The sequence below is a fragment of the Anguilla anguilla genome, chromosome 10 (assembly GCF_013347855.1).
Source record: "Anguilla anguilla isolate fAngAng1 chromosome 10, fAngAng1.pri, whole genome shotgun sequence".
In the NCBI taxonomy this organism is placed as follows: domain Eukaryota; kingdom Metazoa; phylum Chordata; class Actinopteri; order Anguilliformes; family Anguillidae; genus Anguilla; species Anguilla anguilla.
The window spans coordinates 6,965,266-6,987,702 of record NC_049210.1 but is presented as its reverse complement, the minus strand read 5'-3'; the positions used below and the strand labels follow the sequence as shown (position 1 = coordinate 6,987,702).

The 22,437-nt window shown below is 48.9% G+C and overlaps 1 protein-coding gene across 9 annotated transcripts in view; it reads right to left on the bottom strand.

The window, feature by feature from the left end:
• arvcfb (ARVCF delta catenin family member b) overlaps positions 1–22,437 on the bottom strand; it is a 216,976-nt gene that overhangs the window by 117,148 nt on the left and 77,391 nt on the right. For 7 of the 9 annotated variants that reach the window (XM_035379907.1, XM_035379914.1, XM_035379912.1 and 4 more), the window contains 3 exons: positions 16,008–16,101; positions 10,366–10,465; positions 9,112–9,340 (listed from right to left, as the gene is read on the bottom strand). In XM_035379907.1, the coding sequence (XP_035235798.1) occupies positions 9,112–9,306 (195 nt within the window). In that variant the 5' untranslated portion in view covers positions 9,307–9,340; positions 10,366–10,465; positions 16,008–16,101. Of the gene's footprint in view, positions 1–9,111; positions 9,341–10,365; positions 10,466–16,007; positions 16,102–22,437 lie in introns of those variants that run through there. The other 2 variants (XM_035379917.1, XM_035379911.1) reach the window with 2 other exon arrangements.

Here is a 22,437-nt window from a genome sequence, read left to right as displayed (position 1 = left end):
AGAGGAGAGAGAGAGAGAGCGAGAGAGGGAGAGAGAGAGAGAGAGAGAGAGGGGGAGAGAGAGACAGAGAGAGAGGGGGAGAGAGAGAGAGAGAGAGAGGGGGAGAGAGAGAGAGACAGACAGGCGGGGAGAGAGAGGGGGAGAGAGAGAGAGAGAGAGAGAGAGGGAGAGAGAGAGAGAGAGAGAGAACTGCTGGAACTGCGTTCCTGTCGCAGACTCCAGAACGCGAAGCAAATGGAGGCCAAACAGTTTAGAGCCGTTTTCATAGTCTATTAAGGCCGTTCTGCAGGATTAAGGCATTAAACCAAGCCTACCCCCCCCCCCCCCCACCCCTTTCCATGCAATATTAAAACCCAAGCCCGCCAACTCCGTACCGCAACACGTTTCGGCTTCAAGTAGCGATGCTGAATAATTTAATGAGTTTAAAACAATTCCTATCCTTTCTTAAAAAAAAAATAAAAAAAAAAAAAAACAGTCTTCCGTAACAACACAGAAATGGTGGATTGTTTTTTTTCCTAAAATAAAATAAAAAATCATAAATAATATACTGCAGGTAATCAAGCATGCTTTCTCCGCTGTTTTTCAGTCATTTGGTGGTTATTGAATAGATAGCTGGACGGCTGAGAGCCTGGAATGTACTGACAGTCACGCACTTTAAACAAACTGAAATCCGCTTAAAACTGCACTTTCTGCAAACTGGGTTTTTTTTTTTTTTTTTAGAGAAACAGAGACAGAGAGTGAAAGGCTACTGCAGAATCACATTATTCTGCTTTCAACACATGCAAAGATGTCAAGAGTAAAAAAGCTGCAGCGTGAACCAACAGAAACAACAAACAAACTCGCGCAAAGAGAAATGTTTCGTTTTTTTGCATGGGAGGGGGAAAAAAAAGTAGACGGAACAGAAGACTGAAAATAGAACCTAATAAGTTTATCATTGACTACGGCTCTGAGGAGAAGCGGTCACGCCACAGACTCTACAGGATTTAAATAGGGAATGGCCCTTTAGAAAAATACTGAGCTGCTAAACTCAGGAGCCCCTCCAGCACAAATAAACATTCAGCAAAAGAGAAGTAATTTCTCTCTTTTTTCCCCCAAATGTGAGCCCTTTAGAAGTTTTTTTTTGGAAGTAGAACTGCAGCAAGTAAGTGGAGTCTCTTCCTCTCTTGTGAATATGTCGCATCGTTCCCTCTCTCTCTCTCTCTCTCCCTCTCCTTCCTTCTCTCTTTTTTTGTGAATACTGTTTGCTCCATTCCCCAGGCAGCTGCACTGCGCAGGCAGAGGGATGGAGGCCCCGGGAGCTGAGCAGAGTCAGTGGAGCTGCAGCCCCGGCGTGGCCCCGCTGACAGGGCTGCTGAGCGGGAGGGGGAAGGCCCCGGTGTGGCCCTGAATCACACCACCCCACGAAAATACAGAAGGCTGAGCAGAGGAAACACACACACACACACACACACACACACACGCAGACACACACACAACCACAACCACACACGCACACACACATGCACCCACATGCACACACACACACACACACACACGCATGCGCACACACATAAACACACATACGCACACACCCACCCCATGCACACATAAACACACAGACACTCACACACATATGCGACAGTGGAAACAACGATCCCTTCCAAAACTCCTCTCCTTCACATTCCAGCACTGCCGCTACCCCAACTATCCAAAGGCATTTTGGTTCTCTTTGATGGTGCCATAAAACTGCCCCCCCCTCACCCCCCCACCCCCCCCTAACGGCTAAGTAACGCAGAGAGCTGCAGCTGGGGCAGCACACTCCTGCCCAACGCACTCAAGCTGCTGTTGGGCCCAAAAGGCCCGCCCCCCCCCGCTGCCCGGCCGCTGCCCTTATATGGCAAAGCCTGTAACCCCCTGGTGGGAGCGGCGGGGCCGGGGGGGGGGGGGGGGCGTGGAAGCCCTCCTCAGCACTGCTGCCGTCTTCCCCTTCGCCTCCCGCCCCCTCGTCCGCGTCCCGGCACCGTCCTGCAGCGAACACCGAGAGGTGGGGGAACCCCAAAGAGCACCCCAAAAACGGCCCACGGAAATGCTTACTCAGGTGAACATTTTCACCGGGACCATCTCCCCGGTCAGGTTTTCCCATGTGACAAATGAATAGCTCAAAAAAGCTGATCCCTAACCAGGTGCATGTCAGATGAATATGGCAAGTGTGCACGTTCCAAAAAAAAAAAAGAAACCGGTCAGTTGTTTTTAAAATCACCGGACATGAAACATGAATGGAGTTCATTTTGATGTTTCATTATACTGTTACATTTAAGGCCTTATATCCATTTACACATCAAACTCGGAGCCAGACTGAGTCTCAGAATGCTGCGATTGGTCACGACTCAGGGTTCTAGACTGTGTAAACTTAACCCCTCCCCTCAATCCAATAAACAGCGTGACTTATTATGGGATAGTTAGGAGTCGTCCAAAACTGCTCACCGCAATAAAAAAAAAGGAAGTGCCAGGCCCGCTAATGAACGAGGCCCGTTGGCCCATGAGGATATGAACTGCGGCGGACGACCGGGCCAAAGCCGCGCTGCTAGGCAACAGTTAGCCGGTTAAACAAAACGCACAAAACACAAATAAACGCACAAATAATTTAGCCTGGTAAACAACGCAATCAACCTTTAGCAGAAACCAAAAAAGGCCGTCAAGCTAAAAAATCTCCGACAGAAACAACCACCTACGAAAATAACTCGCAGCTGAATTCCCCCCCGGTTCAAAACAGCCGAGGGAGAATTTCGGCATTCCGAACGGTTCGGATTTTCGCCCGCGACCCCGCGGGGTCAGCGTCCAGCCGTGTTTGGTTATAGGAGTACACGGGAGGCGGGGTCAAAAGGGTCACATTCTTTGAGCGACTTAAGGGGTTGCCGCAAAGGACAAGCCCCCCCGCCCCCGCCCCCCCCCGGATTTTAAACATGTGCGTCGACCAGCTGTATATAGCCAGATGCCCTCGTTTTGCGGGACCGTTTATACTGTGGAGATAACGCCTCGCCCCTCGGAAGGCTAATGGCGCAGGGGGCAGGTTTCAACCCCGCCCCGGTACGCCATTTGGGCGCTCTGCTAAGCCATCATTAAGTCATAAAAAAATGGAAGTGATTTTCCAAAACGGGGCACTTTTAGCGACTTTAATGCTTTAATGGATTGTGATCAAATGGCACGACCGGTGGGGGGGGGGGGGGGGGGGGGGATGGGGGTCTGGCGAGGGGGGTGAGGCGGGGGGGAGGCCGCTGGCGATGGGACCAATTTGAAGGATGAGGACCCAGAGCTGGCTGATGGAATATAAAGAAAGCTTCTTTAGCGAGAGGCGCCACTCTTTCCCTGCCTTTCCAGCGAGAGCCACCGTACCTCACACACACACGAAAATTAACCCCTCTCTCTAGCCCCGGCTAACGTGCGACCCGCAGAGGGACGCGGTTCCAGCTTCGTAATGCGTCTCGGGCGGGGGGGGGGGGGGTGACAGCTCATTTTTAAACGCCGTGCTTCCCTGGCTTTCAAAACACAAGTGCTTAGCTGCACTCTGCTGGGAGTCCCACACCTCCTCATTATCCGCTCTGTGGAGTGAGAACCTAGCAGGATGCACCAGCTCGCAGCCCGTTAGCACGTACAGGTACCAGGGTAACACTGCAATACGCCGCGTAGCCTGTTAGCACGTTGAGGTACCATGGTAACACTGTAGTGTGGCACTTAGCCTGGTAGCGCACATACAGGTACCGTGGTAAGACTGTGATGTGCTGTGTAGCCTGTTAGCACGTACAAGTACCAGGGTAAGTCTATAATGTGGTGCTTGGCCTTAGTACATACAGGTACCGTGGTAAGACTATAATGTGCTGTGTAGCCTGTTAGCACGTACAAGTACCAGGGTAGGTCTATAATGTGGTGCTTGGCCTTAGTACACACAGGTACCATGGTAAGACAATAATGCACTGCGTAGCCTGTTAGCATGTACAGGTACCGTGGTAAGGCTGCAACGTGTTGCATAGCCTGGTAGCAAATACAGGTACCATGTACAGGCTGTAATGTGCCGCTTGGCTTTTTAGCATGTAGAGGCACCATGGTGAGACTGTAACGTGCTATGTAGCCAGTTAGCACGTACAGGCCCCTTGGCGTTAAATACAAGGGGGAATCTGCTGATCAAAATCAGGTCAAAAATGAGCGAGCGTACATTATTGCACGTGCGAAAGTGAGCTTGGGGGAATGTGTGTGTGCATGCCTGTAAGAGTTTGTGCATTCTGGAAGGGAGAAAGTGAGAATGAGTGAGAGAGCAGGAGAAGTGAGGGGGGAGGAGAGAAAGACAGAAAGAGAGAGAGAGAGAGAGAGAGAGAGCAAAAATAAACAATGCAGGCAGCTTCACACCAAGGTAATTACACATTTACGGGAAGTGAGATATTTCCAAATGGCGGCGAGGGTGGGGGTGTAGGGTGGGGGTGTGGGTGGGGGGGGGGGGGGGGGGGTACAGGGACTGTGTCTCATTGTTAAGCAGGTGATTTACGAGGAACGGGGGCCCCGCAGCCTCACAAAGGGGGCCAGTGTGGGACACCCGGGACTTTTTTGTGCCCTTTGTGTCGGTGGGGGGAGGCGGCGATGCCGTCGCGGGGGGAGAGTCCGCCCGTCTGTCCGCCCGCCCGCCCGTCCGTCTGTCCGTCTTACAGGAGAAGGAGCGGAGAGGACGGTCAGAGAGGCTCTGGCCTTCCTAGAGTACTGGCTCAAAATCTTCCTCAGACGCCTAACACGTTTTCTGAGACAGAAGCCCAATTAAAATGCACCCCAAACATGTGTTGAGATATGGAAGTAAAACATACTGCGTTTGCTCAAAAAAATAAACATATGGTAAATATCTGTTTGCGACGGAATAACCCACACCTCAGCCCAGCCCTCCTGACCCACAGTTTTTGGGAAGGGCTGCGCTATACTCAGGGGTGAACAGTGAGCTCCCACACTCGAATAATTTCTCAGTCCCCTGCTCCCTACACCAATGAAAGAAAGGCTGGGAATGTCCTCTTTTTTTTGTTAATTAACCCTTTGAGGAGGAGGTTTTTTTGTAATGTTTTGTTAAAAAGTCAGTGTTCTAGAACTTATTATTACCAGCTGCGATTGTTACGTCATCGTCAGAATGCTCAGTTAAGGACACTCTAATGGCATATTTGTGATCTCACACCTTAAACGGGTTACACAAATGAGGAGCTTTGGTGCCAAAGCAAAGAGACATGATGCCTCATGGTGTGTGTTGGACTGGTGTGTTCCGAGGTACACAGAGAGCAAGGTTGGGGTTGGGGTGGGGTGGTGTGGGGGGGGGGGGTGTGCGTGTGGGGGGGGCAGGTCGGCTGTAGGACGGGGCTTCAGGGTCCAGCTCCCGTCAGGCAGTGTGTGAAAATTCCCCTTCGCTCCCCCTTAGCCACGCTGCACACGATTCAAAACCCTGACCTTTTCAGCGTGAAGAAAAACTACAGGAGAAAAATCTATTTAGCGCTTGGAAAGTACAGTCCCAAAACGAGGGTGGGGGAGGGGGACGTCATTACCCAGCATGCCGAGAGAAGGAATATACGGCCTGTGGCATGCAGAACATTTGAACTTTGATGGAAAACTGAACTATTTATGGGTTTATGATTACGGACGCCCTTTCTATGGGCCGCCTGTAGTAATAACATGCGCACATACATCATTCCTGCGTTGAGACCGTTTTATGAAGGCTGAGGCCTTATTTGCTTCGCCACGATCAAAAGCACGGACGGCCAAGCCTTCAACCGGGCAAAAAATGAGGGAAAAAAATTAATAAAATAAACTTTCTTTATTCGGGAAATATTTTTACAGGCTTTTTCCCTAAGAGGCCAGACCAAGCACTGAAGACGGGCTGAGAAAAATGCACCACATCCTGGCTTGAGAATCAAACGGCGTTCTGTTTAAAATTAATTTCTCACCCCATGTTCGCATCTAGGGCGGCCATGTTTGCAATGAGAAATGACAAGGAGATAACAGAAGACAAGTAAGATAACAGAATGAACTTGTATAATCTAGAATGGATATATGGATCAAACAAGGTATCTAAATGAACCTTTTCCCCCCCACATAATTACTCATTTGCGCTACCTCTGAAACATAAATACATAAATACATATACATGCCCATGTTCTGCACTCAAATATGAGCTGTTGTCGAAAGTCAAACGCACGTTTCCGCTTAACATTTTAAATGAATATTGTAAAAGAATAACTGGAGCTTTGCAGCAACTTTCTCTGAGAGTTCTGTATGCGGTAGAACGTCAGTTCTTCTCATGAGAACAGTCCAAACTGTGTTGAGGGTTCCACTTAGTACGCCTTCAAAATGAGACACAGAAGAACTGTACCAAACATCTACTCTGTCCCGCTTAGACGAGCTTTGGATCGCTTTCAGAGAGCTGTGCTCCATTTCCTTTAGAAAAACAAAAGAATTTGAGCTAAAAGAAAAAATGAAAGTTAAAAGCCTTAACGATGACCAACCAAGCCAGTGAGCAATAAAACAACAGTAGAGCGGACTTCAAATGTTTCATGAGGCATGTTTTTCCCCAAAATAATTTCAGCAAATAACACCGATTGAAGATGAAGCCACAGAGGGCACACCCCGACCCTCAAAACGCCCAGTTTACAGTGATTCCCAGACACCCCGACTCTCCACGACAATGACTCTTAGCCACAGTGAATCTTAACTAGAATGTCTCAGCCACAGTGACTCTTTGCCACAGTGACTCTTAACTAGAATGACTCTTAGCCACAGTGACTCTTAACTAGAATGACTCTTAGCCACAGTGACTCTCCACGACAATGACTCTTATCTACAGTGACTCTCCAAGACAATGACTCTTATCTACAGTGACTCTTAGCCACAATGACACTTAGCCACAGTGACTCTTAACTAGAATGACTCTTAGCCACAGTGACTCTTTGCCATAGTGACTCTTAACTAGAATGACTCTTAGCCACAGTGACTCTTAACTAGAATGACTCTTAGCCACAGTGACTCTTAACTAGAATGACTCTTAGCCACAGTGACTCTTAACTATAATGACTCTTAGCCACAGTGACTAGTAGATACAGTGATCTTAGCCACAGTGACTCTTAGCTATACTGACTCTTAGCCACAGTGACTCTTAACTAGAATGACTCTTAGCCACAGTGACTCTTAACTAGAATGACTCTTAGCCACAGTGACTCTTAACTAGAATGACTCTTAGCCACAGTGACTAGTAGATACAGTGATCTTAGCCACAGTGACTCTTAACTACACTGACTCTTAGCCACAGTGACTCTTAACTAGAATGACTCTTAGCCACAGTGACTCTTAACTAGAATGACTCTTAGCCACAGTGACTCTTAACTAGAATGACTCTTAGCCACAGTGACTAGTAGATACAGTGATCTTAGCCACAGTGACTCTTAACTATACTGACTCTTAGCCACAGTGACTCTTAACTAGAATGACTCTTAGCCACAGTGACTAGTAGATACAGTGATCTTAGCCACAGTGACTCTTAACTACACTGACTCTTAGCCACAGTGACTCTTAACTAGAATGACTCTTAGCCACAGTGACTCTTAACTAGAATGACTCTTAGCCACAGTGACTCTTAACTAGAATGACTCTTAGCCACAGTGACTAGTAGATACAGTGATCTCAGCCACAGTGACTCTTAACTATACTGACTCTTAAGCCACACAGGCTCCTGATAGGTAAAATGGTTTCAGAAAACCTTGCAATGAAGGGACGGTAGAGACCGTGTCCGAGCCTTGGATGCGCTACCCATGAACAGTCTGTTGCCAAGCCACCGAGTTTCCTGACAACACAGGACAGACAGCGCCTACACCCCGGCAAAATCTGCCGCCGGCGTCGGGGGGGGCGGGGGGGGGGGGGGGGGGGCGTTTCCAACCGACCGCACCTGGTTTCGTTCTCTGCCCCTTGCCGCCCAACGTGGCCCGGCTTGGCGGGGTTTGTAGAAACAGAGAGAGCTAATTCACTGGCTGTCTCGTAAAGGGTCTCCCCTCTCTCTCTTGCCCAATCATGCATGGTTTATAAGGATGAGAGCGAATGACTGACTAAACAAAGCAGGCAGCACACACATCATTCCCGCTGACAGCCTGAGCAGAAGCACGCCTCGTTTTTTCCCAGCCAGGCTCTCTCTTGACACTCGGCGATAATGTGCGATTTACCCGTAAAACGAAATAAAAAATGCATTTCAAAAAGCGGTTTTTGGTCTGAAGGGAGAACAGCAGTGCCGGGACAGAGATTTCCCAGGAAAGACGGCTCTTAAAAAACCGAAAGACGGCTGGCCTTGGATGTCAATGTCAAATGAGTCTCTTGCCGTAACATTTCCCATCGGTCCACGATGACCACTGACATCATTGGCTTTTCCCATTGGTCACTGCTGATCACTGACATCACTGACCATTTCCATTGGTCCATGTAGATCAGCGACATCACTGACCTTTTCGATTGGTCCATGCTGATCAGTGACATCACTGACCTTTTCGATTGGTCCATGCTGATCAGTGACATCACTGAACTCTCCCATTCGTCCATGCTGATCAGTGACATCACGGAACTTTCCCATTGGTCCATGCTGATCAGTGACATCACTGATTATGACAGCTTCACTTCATGTTAAAACACATAAAAAAAGACAGAACAGACCAGCCACAACCCAGGCACATTGAACCAGCAGTTAATACACCAACCGTTAATGGTCCAGAGTGTGAAGAACAAGAAATAGGAAGAAGAGCATGCAGCAGCAACAGCAGCAGAATGCAGTCAAAATGGGGGATGGGGGTGTTGATATCTAAGACAGAAATATGGGATGAATGTTCATCCTCATGCACCACGTGTAACTCACTGGACAGCACAACACCCAAAAAAAAAAAAAAGCGAAAGAGAAAACCAGGCTGAGCTGGAGAGGAGAAGCAATGGGGGCCCGGACAGCGCCACCAACAGGCCAAAATGATCCAAACACGATGGGGGGGGGTGGAAATGACCCAAACTCGATGGACAGCAGGAAACACGACGATGGGACGCGAGGGATGGGGGGGGGGTGGGTTGGTATCCGGCCGTATCCCGGGTTACCTGCATCACCATCTGCTGCCAGGCCAGCGGTTGGCTGCCGGCCAGCCTATCGGCGGGCAGGCTGGAGCGCTCCAGCTGCAGGGAGACGTGGCGGCGCTCCTCCTCGAGGGCGCGGGTCAGCCGCTCGAAACGCGCCTCCTGCTCCTTCACAGAGGCCAGGATGCTGGCCGCCGACCGCACGTCATAGTCCTCCATGGCCCCGCACGCGCTCCCAACGAGGTGTACCGATCTTGCGTGGGTTTCGGCGGGGGAGGGGCAGGGGAGGGGAGAGAGGAGGGGGGTAGGGGGGTCACCCAGTCATTAAACAGGGGGGTTATTCCTAATAAGGCCACCAGGTCCCTATACCTTCTCCATGCACCCTCATTCTTTCCCTACCAGAAAAGCAGATTACATATTGGAGACTAAATGGTACCTTTACTATCTCTGACTCTGTCCTTCATTTTCAATGGATGGATTCTTTATTCATATTTATTTTTCAGGTTTTTATAACTCTGTTATTTATGTAGAAAAACTAGAACTGTGTATAAATCCAATGCAATGAGCATTAAAGACACACAGAGCAGTACATGGACCCTTGTGGTAAATTCTAGAGTATTCTAAGTTCCTCTTTAGTATTTGAGTTCTGAGGGGAAAAGGGGCACAGCGCCAATCCCAGGGGTGAGCCGTTTGCTCGCGTCTCAATTTAAATTAGCAGCCAACCGACGTTTGAGAGATCGGTGCATCCCCCCCCACCTCCACCCACACCCCCACCCCCACCCCCACCCCGATAACAGACACGATGCAGAAGATATTGATTTAGTGGAGGGGGGGGAAAAATTCTAAAAGCCCAGTTAAGGATCGAATCGATATCTCGCTTGTGCGTTCCGTGTATCTGTTTACACTCGAATGCATGCAAGCAAGAAATTCACATATTGGCACATTAACGTACCGCGAACTGCGCGCGTGTTTAAAAAAAAGGGCCTTTCGGCTTCCGTGCGAACGCGGGGGGGCCGTCCGTTCTGCACAGCCCGCCGCCCCCTGACCTTAAAAGCGCTCGGCTTAAATGGACCGTGAGCCAACTTTGCCCTTTCTGATGATGTCACACAAGTGGCGTCTACTAATAACCACGATTTCCACGAGCGGAGCAGACCGCTCGGGGGAAAAAAAAAAACCTCTGGGAATGCTGTGATTGGCCAGGGCCGAAACAACAAAACGCAAAAAAGGGCAAGGCGAGGCATTTACCATAGGAAAAAAACAAGGAAGTTTCATACACACCTAGTGGATTAATAGGCTGACAGGGGTTAGAGAGATGACATTCCACCCACAACTACGGACAGAATGTGGAAGAGCTCGACGGCCAGAAGGAACAGAGAAGCTGGAAGAGGGGGAAGAAGAGGGAGAGAGAGAGAAAGAGAAAAAGAGAAGATGTTAGCTCAGGGGCGGTGTTAAACGCAGAAAAAAAAACCGTCAAGGTTACCCGGTCATGTCTCAAAATCCCCCTTTTAACGGGGGATTTGAAAACAAACCTGGCAACCCAACTTGTGAGCGCTTAGCAGGAAGGATGCCGAGGAAAAGGGTGGCGCCTTCGGAGTACGCTACGAGGAGAGAACGGGGGGAAAGAGCAGAGCGTGAGCACAGATGGGTGTTAGCAGAAGCCAAAGAGCGACGTTTCGTCCATTAGGAGCCTCAGCAGGGGTGCTGCACCCTGGTAATGGCTGGGAGTTTCGGGTTAAAGAAAAAAAAAACCTCCATCTCGCTCCTCCTTGCTCTCAGGAACCCACGGGCGAAAAAACCACGGGCCCGGCTCCCTTTGAAGACAGCGCCGGGCGCACGAGCCCCCTTTCATGTTTGTTTCAGGCCCGATCATTTATTTATCTTTAATGGAACTTTTTCTATCACTTTCAAACAACTCCCCCCCCCTCCCCAACAAAAAGAACTACCGCTTTGTGGTGGAGCAGAACCCATGTCAATGAGAGCTCAAACCCCCCCCCCCCCCACCACCGCCCCCCGGGAGGGAAGAAACTACCCTTTTATGGTTTATTATTTCTTCTACGGTCACTGTCTGGAGATGGAATCATTAAAGCTGCACCCACAATTATTCACGCCAAGCGTAACCCCCCCCCATACCACCCATCCGCCCCCCACCCCCACCCCTCCCACTATCTGCCCTTGTTGTTTCTTGCTCCCTTTACAGAGCAAACAACAGCAGGAGTTTAATGAACAGGCCTTCATGTGTAAGCGCTAACAAGCGTCAGAGAGTGGCTAATTATATTTATGTGTACGGCAAAGTCTGTCTGAAAAAGGAGAGAATCTGTATGTGTAACCTAACCTACGATGACTGGGAACATTCACTGAGTAACTATTAGGACTGATCTGTTTGAACAGCCTAGAAACACTGAAAAACATGCCGGTGTGTAAGAAAATGGAAAACACACACACACGCATGCACACAGATACAGGCATACACGGATGGGGGGAAATAACACACTAAAGCACAGGTCTATGTTGTTATAAAAGACAAAATTCCTCACTAATACGTTCATTTCATAATGAATTGCAGTCAAAATGGTGGCAACGCAGGTTGCTTCGCAAGTGGCACATAAAAAAGAGACAAGCTAACACAGTATTCATATTACATATGAAATCCAGGAATGCAAATAAACTGATGCTAATTGTAGCGTACACACAAACGGGCTTGTTTGGGGGTAAGGGGGGGGGGGGGGGGGGTTAAACAAGGGTGTTGCTCCCCTGGGTCAAAGGGGTGGATGTTTGAGGAAGGGCTGTTAGCCTTCCCTCCGATTCCTGGACGACTCCTAAAATAGACCAAAGTGCGCTGCGGTGGAATTTCAGGAATTCCCCCCCCTCCTCGACAAATGGCCCCCGTCCTGCAGGCTGGGCGGACGGTCCGAGGCCGAATCAAAACACCTCCTTAAGTTCTCCTTTCAGCCGCGTCGCCCCACTCAGAGCACAGCCGTCCTGGCGGACATTTTAACGAGCCTTTCATATGAACGCGTTCTAAATGCTCGATTATGGGCTGACGCAAGTGTATGTACACACAAACGCGCCTGCGCACGCGCACACTCACACACACACACACACACAAACATACACACATGCACACATACAGAAAGCACTTTCCAGCATTGACTAATTTCCACATCCACACAGAAATACTGAGGCCCAAACCAAAACACCACATTGAATTCCTCATCAGATTAATATTTTTTTTAGTTTCTTGAAGGGGGGGGGGCGGGTGGGGTACTCAAATTTTATTAAGGGTGGGGGGGGGGGGGGGTGGCACTGCAGAAGAGAGAACGAGATCACGTTTCTTCGCGTATTTTTTGAAATGCGCCACCTTGACTCGAGCGGCCTGTTCGCATGCTCCGGGCTTCTCCTCCAGGATAAATGTGTTTCGGCGTAAAAACCGCTGCTCCAAAAATAGCGGGGCAATAAATGCGCTCTCACGCACACGGCCAGCCGCAGTTTCGGGCGCAGTTTTAAGAGACGTGGATGTAACGGCGGCGGCGGCGGCGGCGGGGGCGGGGGCAGCAGCTCGCTTCAAAGACCCCGCCGGAAAATTATGCGATAAATCCTCCGCGCCCCGTTCGCCAAATCTTTCTGGATTGATTCGCTTTGGCTGTGGCGCAACAAAAATAAAACTCACCCCCCCCCCCCCCCCCACTCGCCCCCTACCCCCATCCCGTTCCTTTGTTTTTTTTTGGACATTTCTGCCTAAATGTGGGGGCACAAATGGGTAGTGATAGTGGGGTTCAGGCAGGGGGGGTTCTCTTGTTGCTCAGGCACACAGAAAAGCAAAAACACCCCCCTTCTCTCAGCAGGGGACACGCGGCGGGACGCCCGTCTCTGAGCGTCTCACAGCCTTAGCGTTAGCCTCCGATCAGCGCTAGCCTCCCTGCTACAGCGGCTGCGACCCCCAGAATGCACTTTGAGAAGTGATGATGGGGGGGGGGTTTTAGCCGCAAATTAATTTGGCATGCTGCAAGAGGACTACCCTAGCGACAAACAAACTGACCTTTCTACCCCCTCTATGAGCGACAGGGGAGGAGAGGTGGGGGTTGGAGGGGGGTGGGGGTTAGCAGGAGGGGTGGGAGGGGTAATTATATGTAAACTACTTGGACCAAGTCCACACACAGCGACACACACACCTGATTAGGGCCTGATGGCATTTCGGGAATCCAACCCCCCAGTCCTTTTTAATGGGCCGCACAACGGCTCGTTTTCCCCTTGCAGGAGCTGTAATGGAGGTTTTTAAACGGATTCCTCGTCTAAATTCACCTGATACCCCGAGCTGAAAACGTCTGTGCTCCACCCTCCACCGGGTCCCCCCTCCACCTGCTCCACCCTCCACCGGGTCCCCCCTCCGCCTGCTCCACCCTCCACCGGGTGTCCCCTCCACCTGCTCCACCCTCCACTGGGTCCCCCCTCCGCCTGCTCCACCCTCCACCTGGTCCCCCCTCCGCCTGCTCCACCCTCCACCGGGTCCCCCCTCCACCTGCTCCACCCTCCACCGGGTCCCCCCTCCACCAGGTCTCCCCTCCACCTGCTCCACCCTCCACCGGGTCCCCCCCCTCCACCTGCTCCACCCTCCACCGGGTCCCCCCTCCACCTGCTCCACCCTCCACCGGGTCCCCCCTCCACCTGCTCCAACCTTCCACCGGGTCCCCCCTCCGCGTCAGTGGGCTCACAAAACACTGTCTGCGCGACTATCACACTTTTTTCCAGCGGAGAAAATGAGGATCGTTCCGAAGATTTAAAATGTGCGGTGCTCTCTCCTCACTCTGGCGTACCCTCCCAGGGCTCTACAGCGCTCCCGTTTTAGGGAACATCGGCTTCTAAAAACTGACGCGCGCTAACTGGAAATAAAATTAAGGAGCACATCTACTAATTGGGGAAGCATTATCGTGCTCCTAAACATTTCAACCTGTGCTTCTTAAAAAAAAATTGTTAGCATACAGCCCAGTCTACCCTAGGGCAAATACAGCACACTCTGGAGTACCATCCCCTGGTCTGAAATGCCACACCCCTTTCCGCCTAAATGATTGGCAGGGGTGCTGACGTAAGGACACGCCAGAGACACTTTTAACAGCACTTTTAAAAAAAGGTCTCAAATCTTCCTGTGACAGTCAGGGAACAGAAAACAGCACAAATCAAGCAGTGAAATTACTCAGCGAGAAGCTTTTTTCTTCCTTTAACGCACAGTGATTTTATTTAGTGATCTTCTACGAAGCAAATCTAAAATTAAGGCTAATAAGCTGGCGGAGGTGACGCATTTTTTGGTCTCTCTCCCCCCCCCCCCTTGTGAAATGGCGGTAAGCTGGCACTTCGCATAGGAGAGTCCTAAAAACCCGAATCCTTCCGTTCGCGTCCTCATTCTGAATTCTAAGTACGGGCCCTCGGCCCGGTCCACGGCGATTATGAAGCGCTTCGTTTACGGGACGCGGTACGCAGGGACGGCCGTCAGCCTGCGCAGAAAAAGCTTCGCGCGATTTAATAGGTATCGGCTCCAGCGAAGCCGGAACACGGTGTCAGTTTTAATAAATACCTGACGTTGTCAACGGCGTCGAGGATTCAGGGGCCGAACAAAAAGCTGTCAGCCCCGTTTTAAAGAGGCGTGACAGGACGCGCGATCCCGGACGACTTTGTAGATTTACTTAAAAAAAAATTTTTTTTTACGAAGACAAAAAGCAACGCCACACAGCCGATCTCCCGCCAATTTGCGATGGGGAGCGTCCTCTTCCACGGCACATTAGAGATGTGATGTTAATCCGGTGTACAGCGCAGGAAGACTGAAGCTGAGACAGGAACGTGGAGACGACTGCTAACACACACACACACACACACACACACACACACACAGAGACACACGTACGCAGGCATACACTTATGCATGCACGCACACATACACAGACAGAAATACACACAGGCACACACACACACGTACGCAGGCATACATTCATGCACGCACGCACACATACATACACACAGACAGAAATACACACACACACACACACACAGTTGAAAGAGGAAAGGCAGTAGCTGTCTGGATTACCTGTTAAATGAACAAGCCATACAGCCCTGCAATATACTCATTCTGACCTTTAGTATCAACTATTGAAGATCACACACCGCCCAACGCACAAACACAGGAGCTAGTGATAATTACCAACAGAGAGACAGCATGCGTAACGTTTACACAAGAGACAAACACAGTGCCGCACACAACTGTTTTTCTGACGACCCCTGCGACAGCACAACTTCACTTAAAAACGAAAGCAAGGCACAATATGAACTCATAAAATGAACTCATAAAATGGCAACAAAAAAAAAACAATGAGCTGTATGTGAAATCATCCTGGAAGTTTGAAAATAAAATCATCTCCCCATTCAACCTGCAGAAGCTGGAGGAGAGAAATACTTTCCACAATCCCCAGACATCCCATGAGCCACTGCTGTCACTTAAGTGAGTTAAAATGCCTACTTCCCATTTCAAACACTCAATTACACAGCCGAAAGTGTCTCGCCAAACCAGACCGAAACAAATGTTCCAGCTCCTCGATTCCTCTTTTTTGGTGGTTTTTTCTATAAAGGGGAAAAAAACACCTTTGAAAAGACGGAGTCATTTACACGAACCGACTCCGCTTTTTGAATTATTCAAAAAGCACCACCCTGCATGAGCCGAAGCTTTTAATTAATTTGCTTGGAAAGAGAAAAAAAAAAATAAATAAATAAACAAACACAAGATGGAGGTGGAACAGACGGTCTGAAAATACGGGCAACGACAAGACGCCCGTAAGAACACGGGGAGGGGGAACACATCAGGAAGTAGGCTCAATTATGCATTCGGTTGGATGATTAAAGGGGGAAAAAAAGGAAACAAAAAGCGGTAGAAACGCTACCTTTGATGTCGCCGGGCTGTCAGATGTGGCGCGGGACTTGGTGGGAACGCCGTTAGAGTTGACAGGTTACCACAATGCACCCTGGGACTTCTAGCTGTATTTCGGGAGAAAGGAGAGAGCAGGGAGAGCATGTTTTAACGGAGCCAAAGCACATCATTAAAACATGGGTCTTTACATAATACCCCACTGCTGTAGGTCCCCAACCCCCCCCCAAACCCCCCCCCCCCCCCTCCACTAGATCACACACCTCTCTGCTGAAACAGGGGAAAACAGGAAGTGGAGCCTCCAGCCTAAATCTCAGGTGGGCACTTCCACAGACTTCAAGCAGGTTCCCCACTCAAACCACGTCCCCATGGCCTTTCACTTACGTCTTTGTTCAGGCACTTTATTTTCAGTGCGAAAGTTCAGCCTGTTTTTTGCCTGGTAGGCATCCATTTTGAATATTACATTTCGTTATGAGTGATGTACGCAAGGCGTCCGAAGGCCGAGGACTTTCAGGAGTGAAATTAACGCACAAATCAGCGAGCCGTCCAATTCGTCACTCCTGCACGCCGATGTCACAGGAATTGATAGCAAGTGACATGAAGCAAGTGAGTTTGCAAGAAAGACATTTTTAAAGATGATTTTATTTTAAATTCGCTCAAATTTCCCTGACCTTTCAAGGACAAGGAAATATCTGACCACCGTTTTACAACTGGGGGGTGGACCGGCCAATCAGGGAGACCCGCGGGACCTTCTGCGGTCGAATCTGGAGGCCGACACTGGAGATGCAAGTCCTTCTGGGATGTTTGAGGCGTCAGATGACGTCATTCAGGACATCGTACTGGACTCTCCCCACTCTCTCTCTCACCATCATTTCTGAATGCCAGTGACCTCCGCAATAGGCCCGTTTAGATCGACAGGCCTACAAGACTAACGCTCTGGAAAAAGGCCTCCTTAACACTGTGCTGTGAATGAACAGTCAGGGTATTCAGTCTCTCTCATCCATTTTAACAGAGTGTCATTGGAGAAGCACCAAAGGCGTCTCAAAAGCCCTCACACAGACGACTTTCCCAACTTCTTATTCCGCCCGGGATTAGAATATCGCTCTCCCGGGGGGGGGGGGGGGGGGGGATTCCTGGTCCCTTTCCCCTTCAAGGACAAGAGAGAGAGAGGGTTTTTTTTTTTTGAGCACCTTTGCATTTCTGTGAGGAACATGAAAGGCAAGCTAAGCCAGGATGGCTTTGGCTATCAGCGCCGCCTCTCTCTCACAGTGCAAGGCCGAAAAGGCTTCAGTACGGGGATTACTCTACAGCGCACACAAACGCATGTGGTGGGAGAGCCCAAAGTCAGCCCGGGGTCTGAATTGCTGCGTCACATGAAGAAATGGATGGGGAATTTATCCCTGTGTAAACTCCATATGGAAACAACTCCATACCAAAGCAACTCCATACGGAAGCAACTCCATACCAAAACAACTCCATACTGGAAAGAACTCCGTAAAGGAAACAACTCCATATCAAAACAACACCATATGGAAACAACTCCACACTGAAATAAACTCTGTACGGAAACGATTCCATATGGAAACGACTCCGCAATGGAAACAACTCCATAACCAAAAAACTCCATACAGAAATAGAACACCGTAACGGTAACAGTTCCGTAAGAGTAACAAACTCCATACCAAAAAAAAACTTGACATCGAAACAATTCCACCCGGAAATAACTCCACGCCGAAACTCAGGTGTGTGATTTATGAGGAGCGACACGGTCCCTCATCAGAGTAATCTGCGGGGGGCTAAAAGATTCTCACGCAGTCTTTGAAAAGCTGTCCTCGAGCCCCGCGACGCTGGGGAAGGCGGTGGAGGTTCTGTGATAAATAATAAATGTAATACAGCCCTCCTTCAAGTCCCGTCTGGAGACGTGCGATTGGTCTGACCGTCCGTCCCGCTGTCGCCATGGGGACGCCTTTCATCCGGCTGTCCCCTCCGCTCACAGAGATGAACGGACCGATCGCGCCTTTTTTTTTGTTTTCTTTTGCTCTCCCCCCCTCCCCTCCCCTCCCCCGCACGGCACCCCTCGAACAGATGCGAGGTGGACCTGGCGATCAGGTGAGCGTCGGAGCGGAAACACACCTGCCCGAAGGCAGCCTTCATCGTGAGAGAGAGGAGCGGCGCTGCCGCTTGGAATCCCACAGCCAGCGTCCGCCTTCTTCTTCAAAAAAAAACAAACTCGTGCAAGGAGACATGTTTTGTTTTTGCATGGGGGAGAAAAAATAGAACGTAAGACACAAAATAGACCCTAATGAGTTTATCACTGACTACCTGGTCTGAAGAGAAATGGTCAGGCTGTAAAAATTTGTAGTATTTAACCCTTTGAGGTGTAGGCCCACAGATATGTGATTAGAATTTTCTAAACTGGACATTCTAATTACGATGTCACAATCACTACTGGCAATTGAAAGCAATGGAGTTCTAGAACTTATAATTTCGAAAAAAAAAAAACCTTCCAAAAAATCTTCTCTTCAAAGGGTTAAATAGGAACCAGAGAGAGAGAAGAGGTGCAAACAGGAAGTGAAAAAAAAAAATGTAATGTCAGGGATGGGATACTGGTGGTGCCAATCCGTGGAGTCACAGTATCAATGCACATCTTCCGGTAGTAGAAAGCTACTGGGGCAAACTACTGAGTGACATCATCGGGCCATGTGACACGGCCTTTAGGCATGTTCTTCCCATTAAGTACAAATGAGCCAGCCGTTCCAGCCCATATCACCTCTCCACGACACCAGTTAATGCAATTAGACCACCGCTCTGCAGCTCACTGCTCTGTACAGTATGCGGCTGCACTGCCCAGTAGCTCTCACTCGTCAACTCCACCTGGCTGTGAAAACACGTAATTAGTCATTATGACCAAGTGGCAGCAACAAACAACCCCTTGGCAGAGGGATAAAGAGATAAACTTAAAAAAAAAATGCACTCAATGCAGTGCCTCTGCAGATGCTTCATGACCAAAATGCTGCAGTTTTACGATCATTTTTATTCGCTTTGTAACATCCAGCATGTACATTTTATCCATAATTCTCAATAACTTGGACTGGGCTATTTCTCAGGCCCGTTCAAACAGGTCCCTATGATTGCGTGATGCCAGCTACCACACAGTGCTTTTTTCCATAGCTCAGTGGAAAGACCTTCCCCCACTTCATCCCGGAAGCACAAACCATCTCATCCTTTAAACCTGGACCCAAGAGGTGTCTGTCCGACCTCTCGGTCAACTGGTGACCTTTGAACCCGAAACCTACGCAAGACCGTAGGAGTTGTCATCACGGTTTCTAGAGAAACAAAATGGCAGGCTGCATCTTCTCAAAAAGGATGATTCAGAACGATATACTATGGGAAACCGAGTCACTCTTCGATCATGTGACCCACTTTCACTGGCGGGAAAGAGAACGGCGGACATCTCCATCAAGGATAGGTCAGCTGCCCCAGAGGGATGCATCAGCAACAATAAGCAAAAGCAAAAAATCCACCATTTTGGGTTAACATATACTAATATATGCAAAAAAATAAAAACCAATTGCAGATTTGTGCGATAGGACCTATATTTATTACAGAAATAACTGCATTATTTATAGTTAAGTTGCATGATTTAACTTAAAAAATAGCGTCAAATTAAAATTCATCTTGTAATTGGGTCTTCAAATGCTAATAAAAACTTGACTTTTGACAGTCTTGAAATATTCAGTAATTACCAAATGCTGAAGTGAAATGGAAGAACGGATTAAGAAATCTACTGTCAGTTGACAGTTGTCAAGAAACTCTCAGCTTTGAAAACTGTGAAGTGTAAATCACAAGGCTCTAAATATAAAATTTCAGAGAAATTCTCATGCACAGAAAACTCATGAACTCTTCACAATTCCAAAACAGCCTTACTGGAAATAAGAATGTGAATAATAGTCCTACCTATCACTCCGTTTAAACTCCATATTTAAAGCAGCCAAATTTCAATGAATCAATTCATGAGAGCTAACTAGGTAACAGTAGATGAAAATACACTCATTTACAGGCCACTGGGTTTGTGACCTGGCCAAGAAATCCATCGTGAAAAGCTAGCAACAAAAAAAAAAAGCCAAAACATGTCATTTCAAACACAAATGGATGAAATGAATGGACACGGTTCATTTCTGCGTGCGGTTTATACCACACGCGGGCATTTTTATCGGACGTGGAGCAAGAAGAAACGGCCACACTAGCACACATTTCTGCGAGGTTATCGTAGAGCACCAGGGGTTATCGTTGACAAACAGTCTTGTCACGATTATCTTGCTCCGTGCAGCTCCACAAGAGCTTCGAGTTTTTTTTTTTGTTTTTTTTTTCCCCGAACCTGCTTCCACCCCTCACATCAGCCGGTCTCCGTGCCCGTAAGGTGTGCCCTTTACACCGCGCTCGGATGCGACCGGAACAAACCGGAACAATGTCCCGCGGTGCCGTCACTCGAAGAACGTCTAATTGAAAATCGCTCGTTAGCCGAAAACTCCCGAACAAAGTCACCTTCGGAAACTTCGCAAGCTGCTACCTCCGCAAAAAAAAAAATAAAATAAAAAATACTGCAGTAAAACAGCCGGTAAAAACTTTTTTCCAATTGCCTGCTGGAGGCCCCTCCAAATAATCCAGGCTGCCCTCAAACTGCCCTCCCTGCCAGGAGTCAAAAGCACCATGGAGCTTTCTAAACTGAATTTCGGACCCCGCGAAACCACCTTTATTGAAAAGCGACGCTTTCTAATTCAAAACTTCACGCTCCTTGTGCCCCGGGCATTGCTCGATTCGTCGCAATTCCTTCCCCCCCTTTTCCACGGACCGAACGGTGGGGGGGGGGGGGGGGGGGAGTTTAATCACAGACGTTCTGATCCCATGATCCTTCAGTCATTCCGGGAGGGTTAGCGCTAGTCGCGGCGGAGACGAAACGCGCCGGAGACGGAACGCGGCGGCGGCGCCCAGGTGATCTCCTCACCTCTCGGCTGCGATTGGAAGCAAATCCCACAAGCCCCCTGTGCTGCAAAGCACCCCCCCCCCCCCCCCCCACACCGCCACCCAACCCCCCCACCCCCCCTCGTAAAGCCACCCTCCGCAGGGCCGGGGGCCTAATTGAGTACTCCGGCTGAAAATTACAGTCCATCATCGTTAAGAGTCCAGAGGACCGGTGCATACAAAGGACTTCAATTTGAGGCTGCTGAGCGTTCGGCACTGCCTCTGACCTTCACCACCTCTCTCACAATGAAAGGGGGGTGAAAAAATGTTTTAAAACCTTGCGGCAAGCTCAGTCCCGTCTGAATGACTTTACAGAAAAGGGTTCGAAAAGTGGCTGAATAGTGATCGGGCAAAAAAAAAAAAAAAAAGTGGGGGGGGGGTTTAAAAAAAAAAAAAAAAAAAGAAAAAACAAGGAGGCAGAGCTTTCTGAACTTTCTGAGTTCCCAAAGAAACTGACAAGGGCCCGAAAAAAGCCGGAGGGCCGAACGTCAGAAGGGCCCGCTCTGAAACAGACGGCTGAGATTAGGAATACATCTTTTATTTTTTTATCTGTATTTTTTTTTTTTTTTTGGGTCTCTGCTATAACACAGAAATTCAAATGGGAACCGATACCACTACCTGTAACTTCTGCGCCAAGTTTTATGATTTCAGCTTATTTCTCAGGATGTCATCAGATCGGCTCTCTCTCTCTCTCTCTCTCTCGCTATCGCTCTCGCAAAGCTACTTTTTACAACACTACTCTTTCCATAACAACCCTCCATGTTTTATTCCCTGTGCATCAGCACGCTGACAGACTCGATGACGGCTTTCGGAACGAGGCTGTATTTACAACGCGCTGCCCACCCCAAAAATCTCAGCGGACCATGACTTCACTTAAAAGCGCCCATTTCAGTCGAAGCATAACTGAAGCACCTGACCACACCTGAAATTCAGGGGCTTTTTCAGGGCTTCTCAGGGTGGACAGAGACTACTGATCTGTTTAAGCCCTTGGGCAGTGAGCTTTGCCCTTTGATACACCTGCAGAATGAAACACTTACAGAATGTACAAGACACATAAAAGCACACAGAACCGCTAATGCTACTGCTGTTACTCCTCCTAGCATTACTACCACCACCAGTTTAAACTACTCGGGATTAATAAACTGGAATATAAATCAAAGGTTGAGTGTCAGTGTTTTCAATCTTGGCAATCAGCTCTGTGTTTCTTCTAAGAAATCAATTTCATTACTAGAGTGCGTTTGAATTAGTTTCAAATGCACTTCAGTAATGCTTCATAATTGTTAAGTGTTTAGACCCACTCTGGTTTTTAACCAACTGTATTGCTGCCATATTGACAAGCACAACCAGAAGAGCGCAATCTGCCAAAAAGAGTCATGTGACACAAAGTGACGAGGGTGACTCATACAGGAAGGAGCTACAATAAG